This window comes from Geotrypetes seraphini, chromosome 2, assembly GCF_902459505.1.
Source record: "Geotrypetes seraphini chromosome 2, aGeoSer1.1, whole genome shotgun sequence".
Lineage (NCBI taxonomy): Eukaryota > Metazoa > Chordata > Amphibia > Gymnophiona > Dermophiidae > Geotrypetes > Geotrypetes seraphini.
This window is the reverse complement of record NC_047085.1, coordinates 117,802,121-117,825,561: the sequence shown is the minus strand read 5'-3', so window position 1 is coordinate 117,825,561 and position 23,441 is coordinate 117,802,121. Positions and strand designations below refer to the sequence as shown.

General features: G+C 43.4%; 1 protein-coding gene across 2 annotated transcripts in view; it reads left to right on the top strand.

Annotated features, from left to right (window-relative positions):
• The window catches only part of RP1 (RP1 axonemal microtubule associated), a 627,806-nt gene that overhangs the window by 467,183 nt on the left and 137,182 nt on the right, over positions 1-23,441 (top strand). For both annotated transcript variants that reach the window (XM_033933654.1, XM_033933653.1), the window contains 2 exons: positions 816-902; positions 11,392-11,524. In XM_033933654.1, coding sequence (XP_033789545.1) covers positions 816-902; positions 11,392-11,524 — 220 coding nt within the window. The remainder of the gene's footprint in view (positions 1-815; positions 903-11,391; positions 11,525-23,441) is intronic.

Here is a 23,441-nt window from a genome sequence, read left to right as displayed (position 1 = left end):
GTCAGTGGGGAGGTGGAGTGATTGTGGCCCCCAGCCCCTTTCAAAGATTGAAGTCTTAAGTCAGGCCTCACTGTCTTTGTGTTGCATGATGTTCCTGGCTGCAGCAATGCAAAGTGAAATTAAAGCAGGAGCAGGTTAGTGACTACCACAGCAAATTTTGCTTTGATTAATTACCACAGCTTAACATGGGAATCACTAACTTAAGTACTGAGTTATACCAGTTAGTGACTCCCATGGTTAATTAAACTGTGGATAGTTACAGCTCCTAAGACTTCTAAGTTTGAAGTACTGCTTATTTGGTTCATAGTCTTAAGCGAGCGAGACAAACGCACGTCAACAAAAGAGCGCCGACAATTCAGCGCAAGACTTCAGCGCGCCGCAGGAAAACCTTCTTTTAAAGGGCTCTGACGGGGAGTGTTGGTGGGGAACCCCCCACTTTACTTAATAGGGATCACGCTGGCGTTGGGAGGGTTGCGGGGTTGTAACTCCACATTATACTGGAAACTTAACTTTTCCCTCTTTTTTAGGGAAAAAGTTAAGTTTTCAGTATAATGTGGGGGGCTAAACCCCCCATACACCCCCAACATGGCAGCGCGAGGCAGTGCGATCCCTATTAAGTAGAGTGGGGGGTTCACCCACACACCCATTGTCATAGCCCTTTAAAAGAAGGTTTTCCTGCAGCGCGCTGAAGTCTTGCACTGAATTGTCGGTGCTCGTTTGTCAGCATGCATTTGTCTCATGCGCTTTTGTCCTGTCACTGTTTATTTGGTAAAAGAAAATGCATAATACTTGCTATTTTTTATTTTGTATGTCAGGTGCTTGCTGATGGTATTGGAGAGATAATAAAGGTTTCACTTGTTCAAACCGGTGACCCTTTGGAAAGAGAAATTCAACTGCAAAAGGTACATAATGAACTACAGCTGTTACATTTACGAGTAACTTGGCAAAAAGCAAGTTGAAAAGTGCTTCCTATAGTGTAACAAAAAGGTGCATTTCCCTTTCTTTCATTTGCAAACTCATGTATGTTTGTGGGGGAACAGAATGTGAAGACAGTTAGTAAAGTGTGTTTTCTAGAGCTTCTGGGGCTGCAGAATCTTTTCTATGTATATTTCTCTTTGCTTCATTGTATATATGTGTATGATAATGGCGTAGTTTGGGATATATGTGGATAGGGTATATGGAGGATATATGCAGTATATAGGCAGGAGTGGGGCATATATGAGGGATGTAGTCGGTGTATATATGTGGGTATGGGAGGTTTAAGTGTGGGGATGTGGGAGGTATGTGGGAGGCATGTGGGTGAGTGGTAGTGTTGTCCAAGCCTGCAAAAAATGTTTTCAATTTGATTCGATTCAATTCACTCATGAGTCAATTTTTCAATTTAATTTGATTCAGTTCTTTAAGGCTACTATCAATAAACTGAAAATAAAATTCATTTTTTATCTTTGTTGTCTGGTTTGGTTGGTTGGTTGGTTGGTTGGTTGTTTTTTGGGGTTTTTTTTGTAATTGTGTAGGTCCCAGTATCCTGTTTCTGCTTTCTTCTTTCTTCTGTCTTCTCTTTGCCAGGGTCTCTTGGTTCATTTGACTTTTGTCCATATCCATTATTCTTCTCCTCTGTATCCCTGCCTCCATCTTACTGCTATGTTGAGCACCTCCCCTCTTTATATCTTTATTCTTGCCCTGTCCAGCAGTATCCCTCTCCCCATGTCCAGCATTGCATGTCTATGGCCCTATCCCTCCTCCTGATGAATCATAGCAGCACTGTTCTCTGGAAATATATTAATTCAACCCATACACCTTAAAATATGAAGTTCCTTGGAGCTCCATACTGGCTCGCATCTTTTTTCAACATATTTTTGGTCTCTCTCAAGTCTTAATCAATCCCTTGATTTGACTTCTTACATATACATGGATTACATTCAAACTCTGTTTGCTCTGAACTGTGCCTATTTTCATGCCATCTTCATTTGAAATAATAACCTTGATAATATAGCCAATTGGATAAAATCTCACAAGCTGAGAAACCTGTTGAGATCCTCTTGCAGAAGGGGATAGAGTCTGCCCATTAGTTTAATTCCTCAGAGAACCTATTGATAATTCCCACTCAGTTAACATCATCTAGGCAAAACTGGGCTGGCACCCAGATAAGACTGGGGCACACCAGAACACTTCAGCCTCCCCCCCCCAAAAAAAAAGGCCCTGGAGTAAAGTCCTTAAGGTCTTCTACAGCTCTTTTAAAACAACTGTTAGGGTCTATAAAATATGAGCATCTAATTTTCCCGCCCATTGGGGAAAGAGAAATCCCTGCAACCCTGAAGAACTCTGCTGGAAACTTCATTGAACCCAATTCTGGTGGTCTGGTGGCAAAATGGCCACCATTCCTGTCAAAATTGACTCCTTAAAAGGAGATGCAGAAGTCTGCTTCTCAATCACCATAGATGGCATCTGCTGAACAAATTTGTTCTTCTCTGTCACAAAAAGAACAGTAGGAGCCAACCACACTACTAACACCAACCCCCTGGCATGACTCAACTACAAAGAGGAAAAAAATAATTAAAAGTAGCCAAAGAGCATATCACAAGCTGCCCCAGTCAATCAGTCTGTTCAACTAGATAAAAATGTAAGGTACTGTATAATTAATGTCCCCTGCATACTCCCCACTTACCTTTTAAAATGGCTGCTCTTCCAGGGAATGAGTATGAACAGCCAGCGGCTGATATACCCTGTTGCCATAAGAACATAAGCAGGGGTCCATCATGCCCAACAGTCCACTCACGCGACAGCCCATCAGGTCCAGGACCTGTTAGTAACCCTCTATCTATAGCCTTCTATCCCCTTTTCCTTCAGGAAATTGTCCAATCCCTTCTTGAACTCCTATCACGCCATCTGGAAGTGCATTCCTGGTGTCCACCACCCGTTGGGTGAAGAAGAACTTCCTAGCATTTCTGAATGCCCATCTCATTCTTATAGTTTTTGAAAGTCTGAAGAATCTGTCCCTCTCCACTTTCTCTATGCCCTTCATCATTTTGTAAGTCTCTATCATATCCCCTCTAAGTCTCCGCTTCTCCAATCTTTCAGCGTATGACAGGTTTTCCATACATTTTATCAAACGCATTGCTCTCTTCTGAACCCTCTCGAGTATCGCCATATCCTTCTTTAGGTACGGCAACCAATATTGAACGCAGTACTCCAGATGCGGGCGCACCATCGCCCGATACAACGGAAGGATAACTTTTTTCATTCTGGTTGTAATACCCTTCTTGATTATACCTAGCATTCTATTCACTTTCTTAGCGGCAGCTGTGCACTGTGCCGACAGCTTCATGGTCTTGTCCACTATTACCCCCAAGTCTCTTTCTTGGGTACTCTCACTCAGTAACAGCCTTCCCATCGTGTAGCTGTACCTCGAGTTTCTGTTCCCTACGTGCAAGACTTTACATTTCTCTATATTAAACTTCATATGCCATCTCGTCGTCCACTCCCCTAGCTTGTTCAGGTCCCTTTGTAAATTTTCACAGTTCTCTTTAGTCCTAGCCCCATTAAATAGTTTGGTGTCGTCTGCGAATTTTATTACTTCACACTTCATCCCTGTTTCCAGATCATTTATAAATACATTGAACAGCAGCAGTCCAAGCACCGACCCTTGCGGAACACCACTCGTAACCCTCCTAAACTCCGAGTAGTGGTTCTTCACTCCTACCCTCTACTTCCTACCCGCCAACCAATTTCTGATCCATCTGTACACGTCTCCTTCCACTCCATGCTACTTCAGTTTCTGAAGTAGGCGTTCATGGGGTACCTTGTCAAAGGCTTTTTGGAAGTCTAAATATACGATGTCTATGGGGTCTCCTTTGTCCATCCGTTTGTTAATTTTTTTGAAGAAGTGCAATAAGTTCGTCAGGCACATCTTCCCTTGCAGAAGCCATGTTGGCTTGTTATCATAAGTTTATTCCTTTCTAGATGCTCCTTGATGCTTTCTTTTATCAGCGCTTCTGCCATTTTCCCCGGAACCGAGGTCAGACTTACCGGTCTGTAGTTACCCGGGTCACCTCTTGATCCCTTTTAAAGATGGTCATAACATTGGCTATCTTCCAATCCTCTGGGATCACGTCTGTTTTTAGGGATAGATTACAGACTTGCTGTAGTAGTGCCGCTATCTCCTCCTTCAGTTCTTTCAATACCCTAGGGTGGATTCCGTCTGGGCCCAGTGATTTGTCAGGTTTTAGTTTTTCTATCTGCCTTTGAACATCTTTGAGGCTTACTTCCATGGATGTTAATTTTTCTGCTTGATCTCCTTTGAAGATTTGTTCAGGTTCCGGTATGTTGAATGTGTCCTCTTTTGTAAATACTGATGAAAAGAACATGTTTAGTCTCTCCGCCACTTCTTTCTCCTCCTTTACCACTCCCTTCCTATCTCCATCATCCAGCGGTCCAACCTCCTCCCTGGCCGGCTGCTTCCCTTTAACATATCTAAAGAACGGTTTGAAATTTCATGCTTCCCTGGCTAGCATCACTTCATATTCTCTTTATGCTTTTCTAACCACAAGGTGACATTCTTTTTGATACTTCCTGTGTTCTTTCCAGTTCTCCTCAGTTTTGCCCTTTTTCCATTTCTTGAAAGAATTCCTCTTATCACCTATCGCTTTCTTCACTTCTTTGGTTATCCATGCCAGGCCCTTTGTTCTGTTCTTTTTGCACCCTTTTCTGAATCTGGGGATATACAGATTTTGCGCCTCGCTCACCGTGTCCTTGAATAAAGACCAGGCTTGCTCTACAGTCTGCCATTTCTTCGAGCTGCTCCTAAGTTTCCTCCTTACCATTACCCTCATTGCTTCGTAGTTTTCTTTCTTGAAGTTAAAAGTTGTCGCGGTGGTTCTCTTTCCCTTCGGTATTCCTACTTCAACTTTGAACTTGATCATATTGTGATCGCTGTTTCCCAACGGTCCCACTACTTCCACTTTCTTTGCAGGTCCTCTTAGTCCATTTAGGATCAGATCCAGGGTGGCATTCCCTTTCATCGGTTCTCTTACTAGCTGATCCATGAAGCAGTCCTGTATAGCCTCCAGGAATCCGGACTCCCTAGTGCATTTTGAGTTTCCAAGACTCCAGTCTATCCCGGGACAGTTGAAGTCTCCCATAATAATCGTGTTTCCGCTTTTGCATTCTTGTTTCATCTTGGCTTCCATTTCTTCATCAGTAGCTTCGGTTTGCCCAGGTGGACGATAGTACAGCCCCATCTTTATCTCGGGCCCTATCCTTCCCGGTATTTTAACCCATAGCGATTCCAATTTGTTGGTCGTCGCTGCTGTGTCCACTCTGGTTGAGTGTATGCTTTCTTTTATGTAAAGGGCAATTCCTCCTCCTTTCTGACCTGACCTATCCTCGCGATAGAGTTTGTACCCTGGCAGTGTTTTGTCCCATTTGTTTTCTTCATTCCACCATGTTTCGGAGACCCCAATGATGTCTAGGTTCTCAGTTTTGGCCATGACTTCTAATTCCCCCGTTTTGTTCTTTAGACTCCTTGCATTAGTATATATGCAATTTAGGTCCTGGTATTTTTTTGTCTTTGTTTCCTTTCCCTGTGCTTCGATCTTCTGGATCAGTCAACTCCTGTATTTTGCCCAATGTTTCTTCCCTGCATTTTTCTCACTCAGTATCTTCACAGGATACCGTCTTCCGAGTCGTCGACACTTGGTCGACTGTCGGCTTTCCCCTTCTTCTTAGTTTAAAGACTGTTCTATTCCTCTCCTGATGTTGTTTACTGCCGCGCTCAGGTGAAGTCCATCTCTCCTGAAGAGCCATGTGCCGCATAACCTTCCCTCTGGCCTATTCCCACCTATGCGGAAACAAGAAATTGCATCACAGGGAAGGCTGCACGACCAGCAGGAGCAGTGTGTATCAGTTACTGGATTTTCATGCTTGTTCCCGGGAAAATCTGCTGTTTTGTTGATAGGTACGTGGTGAAATTGCAGGGGGCCTTAATATTTGCCCAAACAGATTGATTTGAATTGATTTTCCCAAAAATAATTGGCGAATAGATTTGAATTCTGAATTGGATATCACTAGTAGGTGGTGTACGCAAGATATGTAGAAGATATGTGTGAGGGGCGGGTGGAGGAATGGGGTTGTGAATGTGGTGAGATGGGTGTGTAGATGTGGGAGAGAGTTAGGAAGGGAGTGTATGTGTGTAGAGGTGTATGGATGTAGATCTGGGAGATATGTGTGTGGGGGGATATGTGTAGGGGAACATGCTTATGGTATGTGTTTTGGGGTATGTATCTGGAGGTGTGTAAGTTTCGGTTGTGTGTTCCAGGAGGGATGGGATGGGAGAAGGAGAAATGGAGGAATGGGAAGAGGTGAAGAGAGGAGAAAAGGAGTGAGAAGAGCGAAGGAGGTAGATAAGTTGGGGAGGACTGTGGAGGTGCATGTGTATGTGTACATGGGTGGGTAAAGTGAGGGGCTGATATATGTGGGTGGATAAATGGGTTCCTGAAGTGTGTGTTTGTGTGTGCCCCTACACACATTCTCTGTCTCCGTTTCATTTTCAGCCCCCTGCCCGTTTTGCCCCACCCCATTCCCACAGAAATCATGTAGCTAACTCAACAGCCCATCCTCTTAGTGGTTGTTGAACTGAAATAATTTGCATCCTTCTACCCTTTTGTTCCAACTACCTACACGCGGTAAGTTACTTATTTTACTTTACTTATTTGTATGAAGCGTTGGAAACTAACACTGATGGGTCAATATTGAAAGAGATTTAATCAGTCAAAAAAAGCTCCTGGCTGGTTAAATCATCTGTTCAGGTGAACTGCTAATTTTCAGCAGCATTTAACTGGTTAGTCCCACTAAAAATAACTGCTAGCGCTAAGCTGAAAACTATTTGGGGGTCGTTCTAGAGAACCCTATTTTTAAGTGCTGAATATTCCACTTAACTGGCTATGTGTTAGCCAGCTCCACAAATCCAGAAATTCAGTGTCGATGCTTGGATACAATCCAGCATTGAATTTCTCAGTTTAACGCTGGTTAGCGTTACCATATGGCTCCAGAAAAAGGATGGATTGAACATTGCTTTCAATGGAAATAAAACCCAGATATCTCTGTCTGCCCTCCTTACTTCCATTCCTTTCAATGGAATTAAAACATGGATATCTCAATCCGTCCTGCTTTTTTCTGGAGCCATAGGGTAACCCTAACACTGGTGGCAGCCAGCAAAATGCCTTGAATTTTGGACTGCTTTAGCTTACTGTTGAATGTTGCACTGTAAAAATAAAATATGAGAATAGTCATTCTTTTATACAATAGAAGATGGTCTATTTTGGTGGGTCCTGACAGTTTCTAAAGTCAAAAGATGCAAGAAAGGTCCAATCCTTCAATCAGGGTAATGTCTCCAAATGGATTAGTTTTATATATTCCATGACAGGGATGAACCTGAATCTGACCTCTATGTCAGGGTATGTTGGAGATGAAATCACTCTCATATATTTGCTGCTAGTGTTCTTTTCAACACTTGCATTGTGCCAAAGAGATTCTCCTTTTGGAGATGTAGTACGTATATATTACAATGTAGTACGTATATATTAAGGCCACATATAAAAGTGCACTTAAATTCAACAGTAAGATATCACTGGTACCATCATTCTACAATGGCTATTAACTACAAGGTGGCCTCTTTCCTCCAGTTAATAGCTGTCCAGTATGGACCTTCAATCTATGATCCTTAGTTTTTAATATGAGTTGTACTGGGCAGACTTGCACGGTCTGTGTCTGTATATGGCCGTTTGGTGGAGGATGGGCTGGGGAGGGCTTCAATTGGCTGGATGGGTGTAGATGGACTGGAGTGAGCTTTGACGGAGACTTCAGTAGTCTGAACCTAAGAACAGTACCGGGCAGAACTTTGAATTCTTGCCCAGAAATAGCTAAGAAGAAGAAAAAAATATATATATATTTTTTAATTGAATCAGGTTGGGCAGACTAGATGGACCATTCGGGTCTTTATCTGCCGTTATCTACTATGTTTTATAATTTGGCTTGGAAAATTGATGTTTTATGATTATGTATTTTTTTAGAACCTGCTTAGGTATAAGTGGGCTATAAGTCTGTTAAATACATAAATAAATAAATACTCATACTTCAGCTGATGTGGTTATGTGGCTGACCCAATATTGAGTTGGAGCCACATGTAGCCCTGGTTAAATATCAGTCAGGTCCACATAAACTCTGGGCAGCCTCACCACCTGGAATTATACCCCTGTATTCTGTGTTGGCGCCTAGACATGTTCCAGCAGTGAATATCAAGGCAAAATTTAGCTGGTGATGATCAACATTTAAAAAAATATTGACCACCATTGGCTGAATATTGGGGGGGGGAAGTATGTGCCATGGTTGCCATTGGCTTTTCTTTTATAAATATATGTTATTTATAAAAATAAAAAAAGAGGCAAAGAATACATAATGGCTTAATTTGGTCATAGAAACATAGAAACATAGAAAGATGACGGCAGAAAAGGGCTACAGCCCATCAAGTCTGCCCACTCTATTGACCCACCCCATTAAGTCTGAGTGCTAATGACCTAGTTCCTTAACTCGACCCTCGTAGGGATCCCACGTGGATGTCCCATTTATTCTTAAAGTCGAGCACGCTGGTGGCCTTGATCACCTGCACCGGAAGTTTGTTCCAGTGATCTACCACCATTTCTGTGAAGAAATACTTCCTGGTCCTGCTCATGGTAGGTAGAGATAGTTATAGGGAAGTAGTTTTGGAGGTAGGGTAATTAGGGTGGTGGAGCTTTTGTGTTGGTGGAGTAATTTTGGGGGTTGAGAGAAGTTTGTAGGGTGTCATCAGTTGTAGGGTAGTTTTGGGGAGTGGGATGTGTTGCAGAATGAGGAGACAGTTGTGGGGGAAAGTTAGTTTTAGGTGTTGGAGCAGTATGTGGGATGGTGGATTCATTGTAAGGAACAGATTTGGGAGTGGGACAGTTGACAGACTGGTGAGGCAATTGGAGGAATAATGTTTTGGAGTGGGCACAGTTCACGGAGGGTAGTTTTGGGATTTAGGGCAATTTGGTGGTGGTGTGGCAGTTACAGGGGATAGTTTTAGGGAAAAGGACAGGTTTCAGGGTGGTGGGGTAGTTTTGGGGTTTGGGCCAATTTTAGGGTGTTGTGTCAGTTCCAGGTATGGTAATTTTTGAGAGTGGTATGGTTTGTGGGATGATGGAACAGTTATGGGGAGCTAAGTTTTGGTGGTGGAGCAGTTTGCAGGGTGGTGTAGTTACAGGAGGTATTTTGGCGGGATAAGGTAGCTGGTAAAGTAGATTTTTAGAATGGAACAATTTGCAAGGGATAGTTAGGGTTTGAAACAATATGGTGATTGTGTGGCAGTTGCAAGAGTTAATTTTTATTGGGTATATGACAATATCAAGGGTTAATATTAGGAGACTGGACAGTTTGCAAGGTGGTGGGGCAGTTGCAGTGAAGTAGTTATTGGGGATGGGGCAATTTCTAGTAGTGTGGCAGTTGTGAGGAGATGGTAGCATCTTGGGATGGGACAATTTGTAGCATGGTGTGGCAGTTGCAAGAGGGGTAGTTTGGGGAAGATGGGTGAAGTTTGGGAGTTTGGAATTCCGTTATTAAATAGCCATCCCTTATTAACTGCTACATTTCAAAGTTTCTATGCTACAGGAGATGGAACTCCTTTTCCTATAGAAATGCATTAGGCCATATTTGGGATGTTAATTTCTCTGGAACAGTTAGTCCAATTTGACCCACATTCAAACTCATTTAATTTTTTTACCACGTGCCAAGTTCATCCCATTCTGTTAAATTTTCAGAATGTTATTTTGCTCCAGATGGACAGGCAGACAAACGGACAGATAGACAGACATTTATTATTGCCCCATTTTGTAAAATTCTTTCAAATTTCCTTTGGGTTGTACAAATAATGAATGGGTTGGATCTTCGAGAAAGGTTATGAGGCTCATAATCAAAACAGAAATACGTCTAAAATTCCACCCAAATCAGCACTTAAAGACAGGTCATTTAAGTGCCGATAATTGAAACGGGTTTTAGACGTATCTAAAAACAGCTTAGACCTTTTCAGTGCCGCTGTACGCCCAGAGCTGAAAGGGGCGTTTTAGGAGGAGTGGCAGGATTTAGTTAGGACGTGGGCTGACCTAGACTTAATCGTACTGCAAGTATAACCGAAAGTTTAATGAGACTGCCTAGATGAAACTTATACGTAGTGACTTAGATGATCTAAAAACAAGTCTAAATGCCCAAAATGACCAGATAACCACTGCAGACACAAAATACAGACCCACACATACTCCCCCAGTGATCACTGACCCCCATGCTGCCATAAAAATCAGAATAAAAACGTACATACCTGCATCCAGAACATCAGCACCTGACATAGGAAAGCCTAGTAGAGCTTCACAGAGGTGGCTTTAGTTTGGGGGCTGGGCTAGTGGACCATAAAGAGGAGAACTTAGGCCAATAAGCTACTCTAACTACTGCATTCATGGTGAAACATGTGCACCCCTAAAACCCTATTACGCTGCCATATACCGTAGGTGGCACCCGTACCCATAAGGACTGTTGGGGTGGTAGACAGTAGGTTTGGGGGGCTCACCATGACCTATAAGGGAGTTGTGGTGAGATGTTTATGTTTTACCCATTTTGTGGATTTCGCAGCAGTGCCCTGTAAGGTGCCCCACTACTCTGTTGCCATGTCTGGGTGGCCAATCCATCACTTTGCTGGTCCCTCCCATGTCTAAAAGGTCTTGTTCTAGGTGTTTTTGATTTGGATAAATTTTTGGATGAGAATGAGTTATAAAGATAGATGACTTAGCGGTCTGGACAATCAAACAGCTGGACATTTAAGTAGACGATCCTAAAAAAAAATAAAAAATATTTGGGATGTATTTTTCAAGAATGGACTTTGGACATGTCTGACTTTGGGTGACTAGCGACTTAGGCCCAAAACGGACTTAGACATATTTTCTGATTATGCCCCTCTGAATGTATAGTGGTGGCCACCAAAACATAGAGACACCTTATTCATGACTTTTCAGTACCACAGTATATATAGTGAAGCTGAACATTTCTACATATCATTTGGATAGGGTTGGCGGGGAGCATGGAAGTTCCACCTAAGTCTACAGATACCTGGAAATATTCAGTCTCTATACAGATATATAGATGGTAGCTGAATATCATTGGCTGTTCATGTAGCTGTGACACATTCCACTATATACATATATTCATGGTTGCTGCTATATCCATATATTCATGGTAACAGCATTGAATGTACATAAAATATTTAAAGCTGCAATTGGCATTTAAAGAAGCCACTATAAATATTGATTCAAATATCTTTATTTCTTTTCTCTGTAGCTTCGCCTTAAGGATCTGGACACCAAGCAAGAGCTGGGTGTTCATATTTCAGACAAGCAGTTCTTTGAGGAAGATGGGCCCAATGCTGTGGCAGAACTGGCTACATTTACACCTGACAGAGCACCACTGAGTGGTATGCCATTAAACTGAGCTAGAAAATATCTGTAAAGCTCTCCAGATGCAATGCTAGAATAAATTGGGAAAGAATGTTCCAAACTATTTGGTCCTTAAGCCCCAGATTTCAGGATATGCCTCATGAATATACACAGAAAAATAAAATTGGTCACTTTATAAAGCACTGCAACCTATGTGAAGAACTACTAGATCACAGCTTATCACGATAATAATAGCTTCTTCACTTTGAAACCATTAAATATTTCTCTATTGTGTTGACTATGGGCCTCTGTGGCCACCTTCAGAGCCTACATAGATAGCTCAAAAGAATCTTGTAGCCTATATCTTTATGTCCATATTTAATTAAATAAATATTTTGGTAATAATATTTTCATCTATCGCTTCACAATTAGCTTATTTCCACACTTTCATACTTTCCACCAAAAGAATTAAAGCATTACTCATCTTAAAAATTTTTCAGCAGGTCTCCCTATTGAGACCTGGTGAAAAATTTTGTAGGATCTAAAGCCAACTTCTTATACACATGATCATTGTTTAACTGATGTCAAGTTTCTTGAATATATTCTTTCTTATCTTGAATTACAATGGCACCCCCTTTAACTGCTTTTTTGATAATGATGTTTCTATCATTTTGCACACTTTGAAGAGCTGTTTTCTTATCTAAGGATAAATTATGCTTTGCTTTTAACCCATTCACACTCAGGGAATCTACATCTTTCACTATAAGATTTTTAAACATATCAATTATTGTATCAGATGGTCCCAGAGGTCTCCAATCAGATTTAGGCAAGAGAATGGTTCTATCTACATTTTACTTGTTATTTAAAAAAAAAAAAAATACCAACAGTTCTAACATAGGTATAAATTTTTCCACATCTATGTGAAGTTGAAATTTATCAAACCATGAAGTAGGTACAAAAGACAGTCCCAAACCCAAAACATATTCTTCAGTTGTATTGAGTGAATGAGTGGATAAATTAATTATTGTTGATAGATTATTGTGATCTTGTGAATGGTCTGTTTTTCTGGAAACTTCTACCTCTTTTGCTTCTTCACTTGTTCTTTTGTCTGTTGTCTAAAAACACATGTGAATTGCTACTATTATTTGACCTCTCACTCAAAGAAATATTCTCAACCATTGTGTTATTAGATCTTGTCTCTGTTCATTATGCTGATACATCCATGGAAAAACCCAACCAGTTGAATAATATTTTTCATCCCAAAAACATTTCTTCATTTTCTACTTTTTCAGATTTTCTTTAAAATTTTCTCTGTTCTCTGTTAAATTCTGGTGTTCTTTATTGAAAATTGTCTGTATTAATGGTTTTTTTAAACTTTTTTTAGATTAACGTCAATTTCTTCTTTAAACATCTAATTTCAGTCCTGCTTCTTTCAATGATAAGTAGCATCAAGTCAAATGAGCATTTATTTAAAAATTCTGTCCCATTTTTCAATAAACTCCTTATGATCTTGAAACACAAATGAGATTTTATATATCTATAATCCTCTTGGAATCCTAGCAAGTTTGCAATTTTCAACCAGCAACTCACTATTTAATTCTGTTTTTACCAAGTTTTTTTTGTTTCTAAAGACACTGGCTAAATTCAGAAGGTATTTTCAATAAATAATCAGCTTGTTCTTCAGAAAAGCTGAAAGTTGTGTCTTGTGAGCTAAAAGCCATCACTTATTAGTGCAACATTATATCCAACACATGTGAAAAAGTGTTCAAACTGTGGATCACAACCAACTAGCAAAAGGCTCAATTGTTTATCATAATATAGAGAGAAAAAAGAGACCTCAGTGACCAAATTGAAGACCAAATGTGTCATTCATATATAGATTTTGTTTCCATCGGTCTCATACAAAAAAAACTTTCTATCAGTATTCAGGTGAAATCTGGGGTTTGTCGATGAACGATGTTAGCAAGGGCACTTAGCTTTCAACTTTCCAGCTTTAAACCTCTCAACAGGGACTGCCACTGTTTCACTCAACTTTGTTGGCTTCTTCAATGGATCTGATTTGCCAATACAAGGGGGTGCTGAAAATTTCTCAGCCCATCCAACCAATTTCCTAAATTCTAAACATTATTTTGCTACTGTAGCTGAGAGTGTTATCTTATTTCATTAAGTGCCAATTTGCAGAAACAAAATTTTATGTTTTGACATTGTTTCTGATCATTGATTGAACCATATCCACGTCATTCTCGTCTTTGTTGGGCTGAGAACTTTTCAGCACCTCCTTGTATGCTTCACTATTATATCTCTGTCCTTCAATAAAGTCAAAATTAAAAGCAATTCTTAGTGATAAAAAAATATTCAAGCTTACCCACTGATGACACTCGCAGTATTAGCCATTGCTCATTCTTATCTAAAATGGTGATTGAAATGTCAGACACAAAAAAACTAAGTCCCTTTTTGGCCTAAGGCCTTAAACGTTGAAAGCAGAAGCAGGGAAATTGTCCATAACCAAAACAAATGTTTTGATAATGACCTGCCTCTACATTCAGCTATTTAAACGCCCAGACCACCACTACGTCTACACTTGTACCCAAACGACGTCTACACTTATACCCCATAATGAACCAAAAAAATGCCTAAGCTCCAAACGTCCAACACAAGGGCTTTTAGGCAAAGGAGGAGCCAGTCCTTCGCCTAAAAGCTGGAGTCTGTAACCAGTGTCTGTCAAAAACAACACTGGTTACAGAATCCACCCCAACCCCCCCCCCCCCCCCACGACATTGGGACAGGAGGGAACCCAAGCCCTTCTGCCCCGTGATCCCTACCCCCCCCCCCCCGATTACAGTTGGGCAGGAGGAAACCCAAACCCTCCTGCCCCGAGCACCCGTGGCACCCCACGACAACATCGGGCCAGGAGAGAGCCCAAGCCTTCCTGGCCCCAGTGATCCGCGACAGCCGATTACGTTTGGGGCAGGAGGGAGCCCAAGCCCTTCTGACCCATGGGCCCCCCCAATTACGATCAGGCCAGGAGGGAGCCCAAGCCCTCCTGACCTCTCGCCCCCCACCACCCTACATGATCAGGCAGGAGGGAGCCCAACCCCTCCTGCCCAGGCGGACCTCCCTATCCCCCACCCCCCACTACAATACGGGCAGGAGGGATCCCAGGCCCTCCTGCCCTCGACACAACCCCCCTCCCCCCAATGTTCACCCCCCGAACCCTCGATCGGCCCCCCCCGCCAATCCGAGACACCCTGACTACCCCATGACCCCCCCATCGCCCCCCCCTTCCCCGTATCTCAAATCATTGGCCGGACGGATGGGCTCTCTCCTGCCCAATCGTGTAGGGCTTGGCTCCCTCTTGCCCCGAACGTAATCGGCGGGGGGCGGGGGTCGTGGATCTCTAGGGTCAGGAGGGCTTGGGCTCTCTCCTGGCCCGATGTTGTCGCGGGGTGCCGCGGCTGGCGGGGCAGGAGGGCTTGGGCTCCCTCCTGCTCCGATGTTACCGTGGGTGCCCGGGGCAAGAGGGCTTGGGCTCCCTCCTGCCCCGATGTTGTCAAGGGATGCCACGGGTGCCCAGGGCAGGAGGGCTTGGGCTCCCTCCTGCCCCGATGTCGTCGGGGAGGTCGGGGGTGCCGCGGGGCAAGAGGGCTTGGGCTCCCTCTTGCCCCGATATTGTCAGGGGGGGGGGGTGATGTATCGCGGCAGGAGAGATTGGCCATCTCCCCTGCCGCGATGCGATCACTCCTCTACCCAAACTGCCACAACCCACGGCAGGAGAGATTGGGCATCTCTCCTGCCACGATGGTTGCAGTGGGTGGGTGGGTAGGTTGCCGGGCCACTGAACTTATCAGCTCAGCGGCCCCTTTTTCGCACTTAGACCTGTTTTGACTTTGTCTAAGTCAAAAAGTTATAAGTGCCGACTAGGCAACCTGCCTAAGGTTTTGGTTATACCTGCTGCACGCCTAGGTGTAGGTCGGCCCACCTCCCGCCCACTGCCCACCCTTTCCCCTCCTCTAAACACACCTCTTTCTCTCTGTGCGTTTAGTGGCAGGGGAAAGGCCTATGCTGGTTTTAGATATGTCTAAAACCAGCTTTGGTTATGGGTACTTGGACGATCAGGCTTTTTGATGCCCCATTTTTTCTTTCTTTCTTTCACCCTGCCCCCTTTCTTTCTTTCTGGATCCCTGAACCCCCCTGTCTTTCTTTCTGGCTCCCTGTCTTCCCCCCCTCTTTCTTTCTTTCTCCCTGCCCTCCCCCATGCCACCACCATTGGGAAACATACTGCTGCCACCACCGCCGGGGAAAGGCTGCCACTGGCCATTGGAAACAGGCCGGCACCGAATTCGCCCTGCTTCTTTTCCCGCGGGCCGACCAACTCTGGCTGCCCGACGTCAATTCTAACGTCGGAGAGGACGTTCCGAGCCAGCCAGGCAGTGATTGGCTGGCCCAGAACGTCCTCTCCGACGTCAGAATTGACATCGGACGGCTAGAATTGGTCAGCTCACGGGGAAGAGAAGCAAGGAGGAGAACTCGGTGCCGGCTTCTTTCTGATGACGGCAATGGCAGCCTTTCCCCGGCGGCAGCCTATTCCCCGATGAGTGGCCAGCTGTGCACCCTCTTGGGCCGTGCACCCAGGGGGGACCGCCCCCCCCCCCGCCTCCCCCCTTGGTACGCCACTGATTCTTATGTTCTTATGTTTACCACCACATCTTCAGGAATCACTGCTGCTTAAAATAACTTTGAGATTTCTGTCATGCAAATAGGCAATGCACAAATCTGACTCTTTAAACACTGGATACAATTTAAGAATGTTCCATCTGAAGATGTGTTTAGGCCAGAAGAAAATACCATTCTCAAATCTAAGTCCGTTATTTTCTTTAAATGTTTTGCCTTCACAAAAACAGGTACAAATACCAGGGGTATTGTGTACTTATAGCAGTAATCAAAGCAAATCCATGCATGGTGCTCCACAGGTAGAAAAGATCTGTGATATTTGCAAAAGTGTAAAAAGTTTGCTTTTGGCCTTGTAAAGTTCAGTCTAGTAGTCTCGTATCTTTCATTGCTTCATTTGTAGATTTTTATCCCTGTGCTATTTGTAATCATGTGATGGTTCATCTTGGTTTACATTGCACAGCACCTAGCTCCTTAAGACAGCGATTCCAAATCCTGCCTTCAGCTTCCCTCAGGCTGGCTGTGGTTTAAGGCTATCTGCATTAAATATAAATCAGAAATATCTGTATACAATAGAGCACTGTACAGGGCCGGATTAATCACTAAACCATGGAGAGGCACTGCAGGGACTTCAGGGACCAGACGGACTCCATCTCACCGGCAGAGGTAAGAACATCTTCGGACACCGACTAGCCCGCCTACTTCATAGGGCTTTAAACTAGGTAAGTTGGGGGAGGGCATCAGTGCAGTAAGAAACTATCCTGAGGGGGGGGGAGTCGCAACTCCACTTCTGAGTCCACATAGTAAACCATTCTTTAGGAGCCTCACCAAAGGGGAGTCGCAACTCCACTTCTCAGTCTGAGAAGGTACCCACATTGTAAACAATTCTTTAGGAGCCACGCTAACTCAGGTGGGAAACTCCCCACAGGGACTGGACAATCACAAGGTATGGAGGGCTATGTATGTTAATGCACACAGTTTAGTCAACAAAATTCTGGAATTGGAGATCAAAATAATGAATGCCGACCTAGACGTGGTGGCGATTTCCGAGACTTCGTTCAAGGACTCTCATGGGTGGGATATGGCTATACTGGGTTACAACTTACTTCATCAAGACAGAGAGGACAAGTTAGGAGGAGGGATAGCACTATATACTAAAGAAGCCATCAAGACTACGAGAATCATAGATGTCAAGTACACCGGGGAATCCCTCTGGGTAAACCTGGCCACAGGCAACGAAAAATGCCTTTATCTTGGTATAGTATACAGACCTCCAAGACAACTAGAAGGCAAGGATTCAGAATTAATCAAAGATATAGAAAACATCACTTTATGGGGGGGACACTGTCCTGCTAGGGGACTTCAACATGCCCGATGCAGACTGGAACACACTTTCAGCGACAACCAGCGGCAGCAGAAGGCTGTTAACCTCCATAAAGGGAGCACGACTCAAACAATTAGTATTAGAGCCCAATAGGGCTCAGGCGATACTGGACCTGGTACTCACCAATGGAGAAAGCATCTCAGAGGTTTCGATGGGTGATAAGCTAGCCTCCAGCGACCATAACATGGTATGGTTCAACCTCAGGAAAGGCTTCACTAGATCAAGCACAACAACAAAAGTACTCAACTTTCAAGGCACTGACTTCAAACGCATGGGAGATTTCGTTCATCGAGCACTGAAAAGCCAAGCTGTAACCAATAATGTGGAAGCAATGTGGTCAACCCTGAAATCTACCCTACAACCGCTACATAAAATCAACAAGTAAACAGCGAAGAAACAATAGACCCCAATGGTTCACCGCAGAGATCTCGGACCTCATTAAAGCAAAGAAAAGAGCATTTATTTCCTACAAACAATCAGAGAAAAGAGAGGCTAAAAAAGAATATATGGCCAGGTCCAGGGCCGGATTTTCCTATAGGCTAACTAGGTTTCAGCCTAGGGCCTCAAGATCAAGAGGGCCCTACATTCAAATTGTTAGCAAAATTAAAATTACACTATTCTAAAAACAGTGAACACTAAAACACTGACCCGAAAATAAGGAGAAATTCTATGCATATGACTAATAAACAAACATAAAAATGTATTGGTTAAGATCAACGCGTTCGGCTCATTGGGTCTGTTCGTTTGTATATACTAGATTGCACCAAAGTATAGTTCATACGTTCATTGATTGCTATGGCAAATATTGACGTGCTTTATGCTACTATGCTCTGGTTTGTTCTTGCATAAATAAAGTGCAGATTGGTGTAGATTGGAACAGACAAACGAACAGACCTATTGATATCCCAACGTTCGGTTATATTCGTGTTACTTCGATAATATGAAACACGTGTTAATGTTATTAGAAAAGATTTGTATCAAATAATATTCAAAGAAAATATTCAAGTGGCCTTCCCCAATGTGGAATCAATCTTACGGCTATTTCTCAGTTTAATAGTCACTAATTGTACTGGAGAAAGGTCATTTTCAAGACTTAAAAATATCAAAAATCAATTCAGAAGCACAATGACCCAGGGGAGGTTGTCTTCATTGAGTATTTTGTGCATCGAAAATGAGACCTTCAGAAAAATAGATTTTGATGAACTTATAGAAGAATTCTGTGTGAAAAAGTTTAGAAAGAAATTTTTCTAATCTACTATTTCGTTTTAAATGTATACTTGGATTGAATCAGTTCTTAAATAAAATAACTATTCACATAAAATTTAATATGATATACAATTTAATATTTTCTTTTTTGTGATCTGGATTTTGTTTGAATAAAGTTCCATTTTTGGTTTAGTTTAAGACTTAAAATTCATAATAATTCATACTTAAACTTTAAATGCGAATTATTATGAAATAAATTTATCTGAATTGAATTTGGTTTAATCTTCAATGTATTGAATATATTTAATTTAATTTGATAGAAAATATGATAATTTTTATTGCATATTTTATTTTCGTAGTCAAAGATTTTCATTATTTGAATTTTGTTTCTTTGTAAATGTTGTCTGTTATGTTTGATTAGTTATTGTTACAAGTACTATATATGGTGCTGAGAATAAATGTCCAAATAAGTGTTCTTGAGTTTTTTTTTATTTATTATCCGTGTCACATTTTTTTATAAAGGTTAGTACCAATAACAACATGTTTCATTTAATATATTGATATATATCACAGTAATGATGTATTTTATTATCATGTAATTTACAAACTTAAAAATGGGAAGTGAAAAGGCCTCATAAGTGGAATAGCCTAGGGCCTCTTTTCATCTAAATCCAGCCCTGGCCAGGTCTACAGCTATCAAAACGGCAGTCAGAGAGGCCAAGCTTCGAGTAGAAAAAAATCTAGCAAAGAAAATTAAGAAGGGGAACAAATCCTTCTTCAGGTATATTAGTGACAGAAAAAGAAACACAGATGGGATAGTACGCCTTCGAAAACCAGACAGGAATTTCGTAGATTCAGATTCAGATAAAGCCAAACTACTAAATGAATACTTCTGCTCCGTCTTCACCTGCAAGGCGCCGGGGTCCGGTCCACAGTTGCAGGCAAAGCAAAGCTCGGGAGACCCATTTTGGAATTTCGAGTTTACACCCAGCGACGTCTACGGCAAACTATCAAGACACAAGGCGGACAAAGCCATGGGACCGGACAATCTACACCCCAGAGTACTCGGAGAGTTGTGTGATGTCCTAGCAGAACTGTTATCCGGGCTCTTCGATCTCTCCCTGAGTACGGGAAGAGTCCCCTTGGACTGGAAAACAGCTAATGTCGTTCCTCTGCACAAAAAGGGTTGCAGAGCAGAGGCTGCAAATTACAGACCGGTGAGTCTCACATCGATAGTGAGTAAACTCATGAAAACTCTAATCAAACTCAAATTAGACACAATCCTGAACGAGGAGAAGCTACGTGATCCCCACCAACATGGATTCACCAAGGGTAGGTCCTGCCAATCTAATCTTATCAGCTTCTTTGACTGGGTAACAAGAAAGCTGGATTTGGGAGAAACCCTGGATGTCGTGTACTTGGACTTCAGTAAAGCTTTTGATAGCGTCCCACACCGCAGGTTATTGAGCAAGATGAAATCGATGGGATTGGGAGAAACACTAACTGCATGGGTTGGTGACTGGCTAAGTGGTAGACTTCAGAGGGTGGTGGTTAACGGTACCCTCTCTAAAACGTCGGAGGTGACCAGTGGAGTGCCATAGGGCTCGGTCTTGGGCCCGATCCTTTTCAACATATTCGTAGGAGACCTGACTCAGGGGCTTCAAGGGAAAATAACATTATTCGCCGATGACGCCAAACTATGTAGCATAGTAAGTGACAGCAATTTGTCCAACAGTATGACGCAGGACCTGCTTTTGTTAGAGCATTGGTCCTCGACCTGGCAACTGGGATTCAACGCTAAAAAATGTAAGGTCATGCACCTTGGCAACAAAAATCGTGCAGAACTTACACCTTGAATGGTGAGACCTTGGCTAGGACTACGGCAGAACGAGATTTAGGAGTTATCATCAATGAAGACATGAAAACTGCCAATCAAGTGGAGAAGGCTTCATCCAAGGTTAGACAAATACTGGGTTGTATCCGTAGAAGTTTCGTTAGTCGGAAGCCTGAGGTCATTATGCCTTTCTACAGAACCATGGTGAGACCTCATCTGGAGTACTGTGTACAATTCTGGAGGCCACACTACCGTAAAGATGTGCTGAGAGTTGAGTCGGTTCAGCGAATGGCCACCAGGATGGTCTCGGGGCTCAAGGATCTCTCGTACGAGGAGAGGCTGAATAAATTGCGGCTATACTCCCTCGAAGAACCTAGGGAGAGGGGAGACATGATTGAGACATTTAAATATATCACAGGTTGTATCGAGGTAGAAGATGACTTTTTCTTTCTTAAAGGACCCTCAGCCACAAGAGGGCATCCACTGAAAATCAGGGGCGGGAAATTTCATGGCGACACCAGGAAGTATTTCTTCACCGAAAGAATGGTTGATCATTCCAATACAGGTGATCGAGGCCAGCAGCGTGCCAGGTTTTAAGAATAAATGGGATGCACATATTGGATCTCTAAGAGGGTAGAGTTAAGGGGAGGGGTCATCAGAGTGGGATCTCCAAGAGGGCAGTAAGGGGGATGGTCAATTGAGTGGGCAGATTTGAAGGGCTGTGGCCTTTTTCTGCCGTCATGTTCTATGTTTCTAGGCCAAGTAGGCACGTGCCTAGAGCCCAAAATGGTTAGGGGGGGCCAAATGAAAGAGACCACTCAAAAAAAAAATTCAGATGGTGAAAGCCCGGCCTCCCCTCAGCGATCGGCAACACCGGCCTCCCCCTCGATCGGCGAAACAGGGCCCCCCCTCGATTGGCAAAACAGGGCCGGTGACTGCTTTCTCCCGCTGCTGCCGAAGCCTGTAAATAACTTTAACATACGCTACGGGGCTCTAACAGTGCGTGTGATGCTACCGGCTTCCCTCCTCCTCCTCCTCCTCCATCAACCAAATGGGAAGTTATGTCATGAGGGGGAGGAAGGAGGAAGGAAGCCGTCGGCAGCACGCGCATTGTTAGAGCCCCGCGGCGTGTGTTAAAGTTATTTACAGGCTTCGGCAGCGGTGGTAGAAAGCAGTCGCCGGCCCTGTTTTGGCGATCGAGGGTGGGCCCTGTTTTGATGATCGAGGGGGGGGCGGGGGGCCCTGTTTCGCTGATCGAGGGGAGGGCCTGTTTTGCCAATCTAGAGGGTGCCCCGGTGTTGCCGATCACTGCCGGGGGGGAGGGGGGAGGGCGGGCAGAGGCAGGAGAGAGCAGTAAATGAGTGGAAGTCACAGGCCTGGGGAGGGGAAGATGGGCATATGTTATGTTGGAGCAGGGGATGAGAGGGAGGAAGAGAAGGGGAAATATTGAACAAGGGCAGGAGGGGTGCTAGATCATAGGGTGACAGGGGGGAGATAACAACAGGAAAGAGAGTGGAAGCAATCTTTGACCCTGAGGTGGAGGGAAGAGAGAGGTGGTGAGATGATTGATCATGGGGAGAGGGACAGAAGGGAATAGAGATGAGATAGGAAGATAGTGAAGGAAAAAGGACAGGGAGATGTCAAGAGAGGAGATTCTGGGTTACAAGAATGGAGGGAGGGGATATGCTGGAAATTGTGAAATTGTGGGACCGAACAAGGGACAGGGGTGGCAAGGACATGAATGAGAGGAAGATAACCTTTAGCTCCTCACCCCTGCTGCTTTCCCACATGCGCCTGACGCTGATGGCATAAGTTCTTCCCACTTCCATCATCTGCCCTCTTCTCTCCCTCCCTCCACCCCAGGCAATTCACTGAGGGGGGCAGGATAACTAATGGAATTGCCTGGTGTGGAGAGAGAGAGAGAGAGAAAAGGGAGCAGATGATGGAAGCGGGGAGAACTTGTGCCGTCAGCTTCAGGTGCATATGAGAAAGCAGCAGCAGTGAGGAAGTGAGGGGACCTCACCTCACCACTGCTGCTGCTTTCCCACATGCTGAATGGGGGGAAAAAGATAGAGTTAGTGAGATAGGAAGAGGGATGAAGGAAAGGGGTGGCAAGCTGTGAGTAGACACAGTGAAGAGAGGGAAACTGAGGACTGAATAGTAAGAAAGAATTTAATTTAGAATGAGGCAGGAAATAGAGAAGGAAGAACAGAGAAGAAAAGGGAAGAGAGAAGAGAATTCCCAGAAACAGGGGAGACAGATATCAGTTCTGAGTGGAGGAAATGAGAAGAGAGAGAAACTAAAAACCACAGGGGGGAGAGAAGGAGAGATAGAATGAGAGAGATGCCAGACCATGGGGGGAACAGAGGGAAGATGATGGATGATAGACCAGAGGGGCGGGGGGAGCAGAAGGAGAGATGGCAGAGGGAGGTAGAGATTTTCTGGAAAGGGCAGACACTGGATAGAAGGAAGCGAATGACAAGAAGATGAGGAAAGCAGAAACCACATGACAGAGGTAGAAAAAAAAGTCTATTTTTTTATTTTATTGCTTTAGGATAAAGTAGTATTTTAGTTGTGTTGGATTATTTGGTGGACCGCTTACCTTGTTGTTTTGTTACAAATTAACATACATGGAGTGGAACATACTGGAGTAGTTACCCATATGTATGTATTTTTATATATACATATATGGGTTACAGTTGGACTATATAGAGTGAGGCAGTTGAGAGAAGTTGCAAACTTGGTTATTAATATAAACTTATGTTTCAGATAGTATTACTGTTTTACAATGCATTTGAACACTTTTATATATGTATGGAAAGGTTTTAGAGTTAAAGTCCTGGGCAAGTACGTGGGAAGGGAA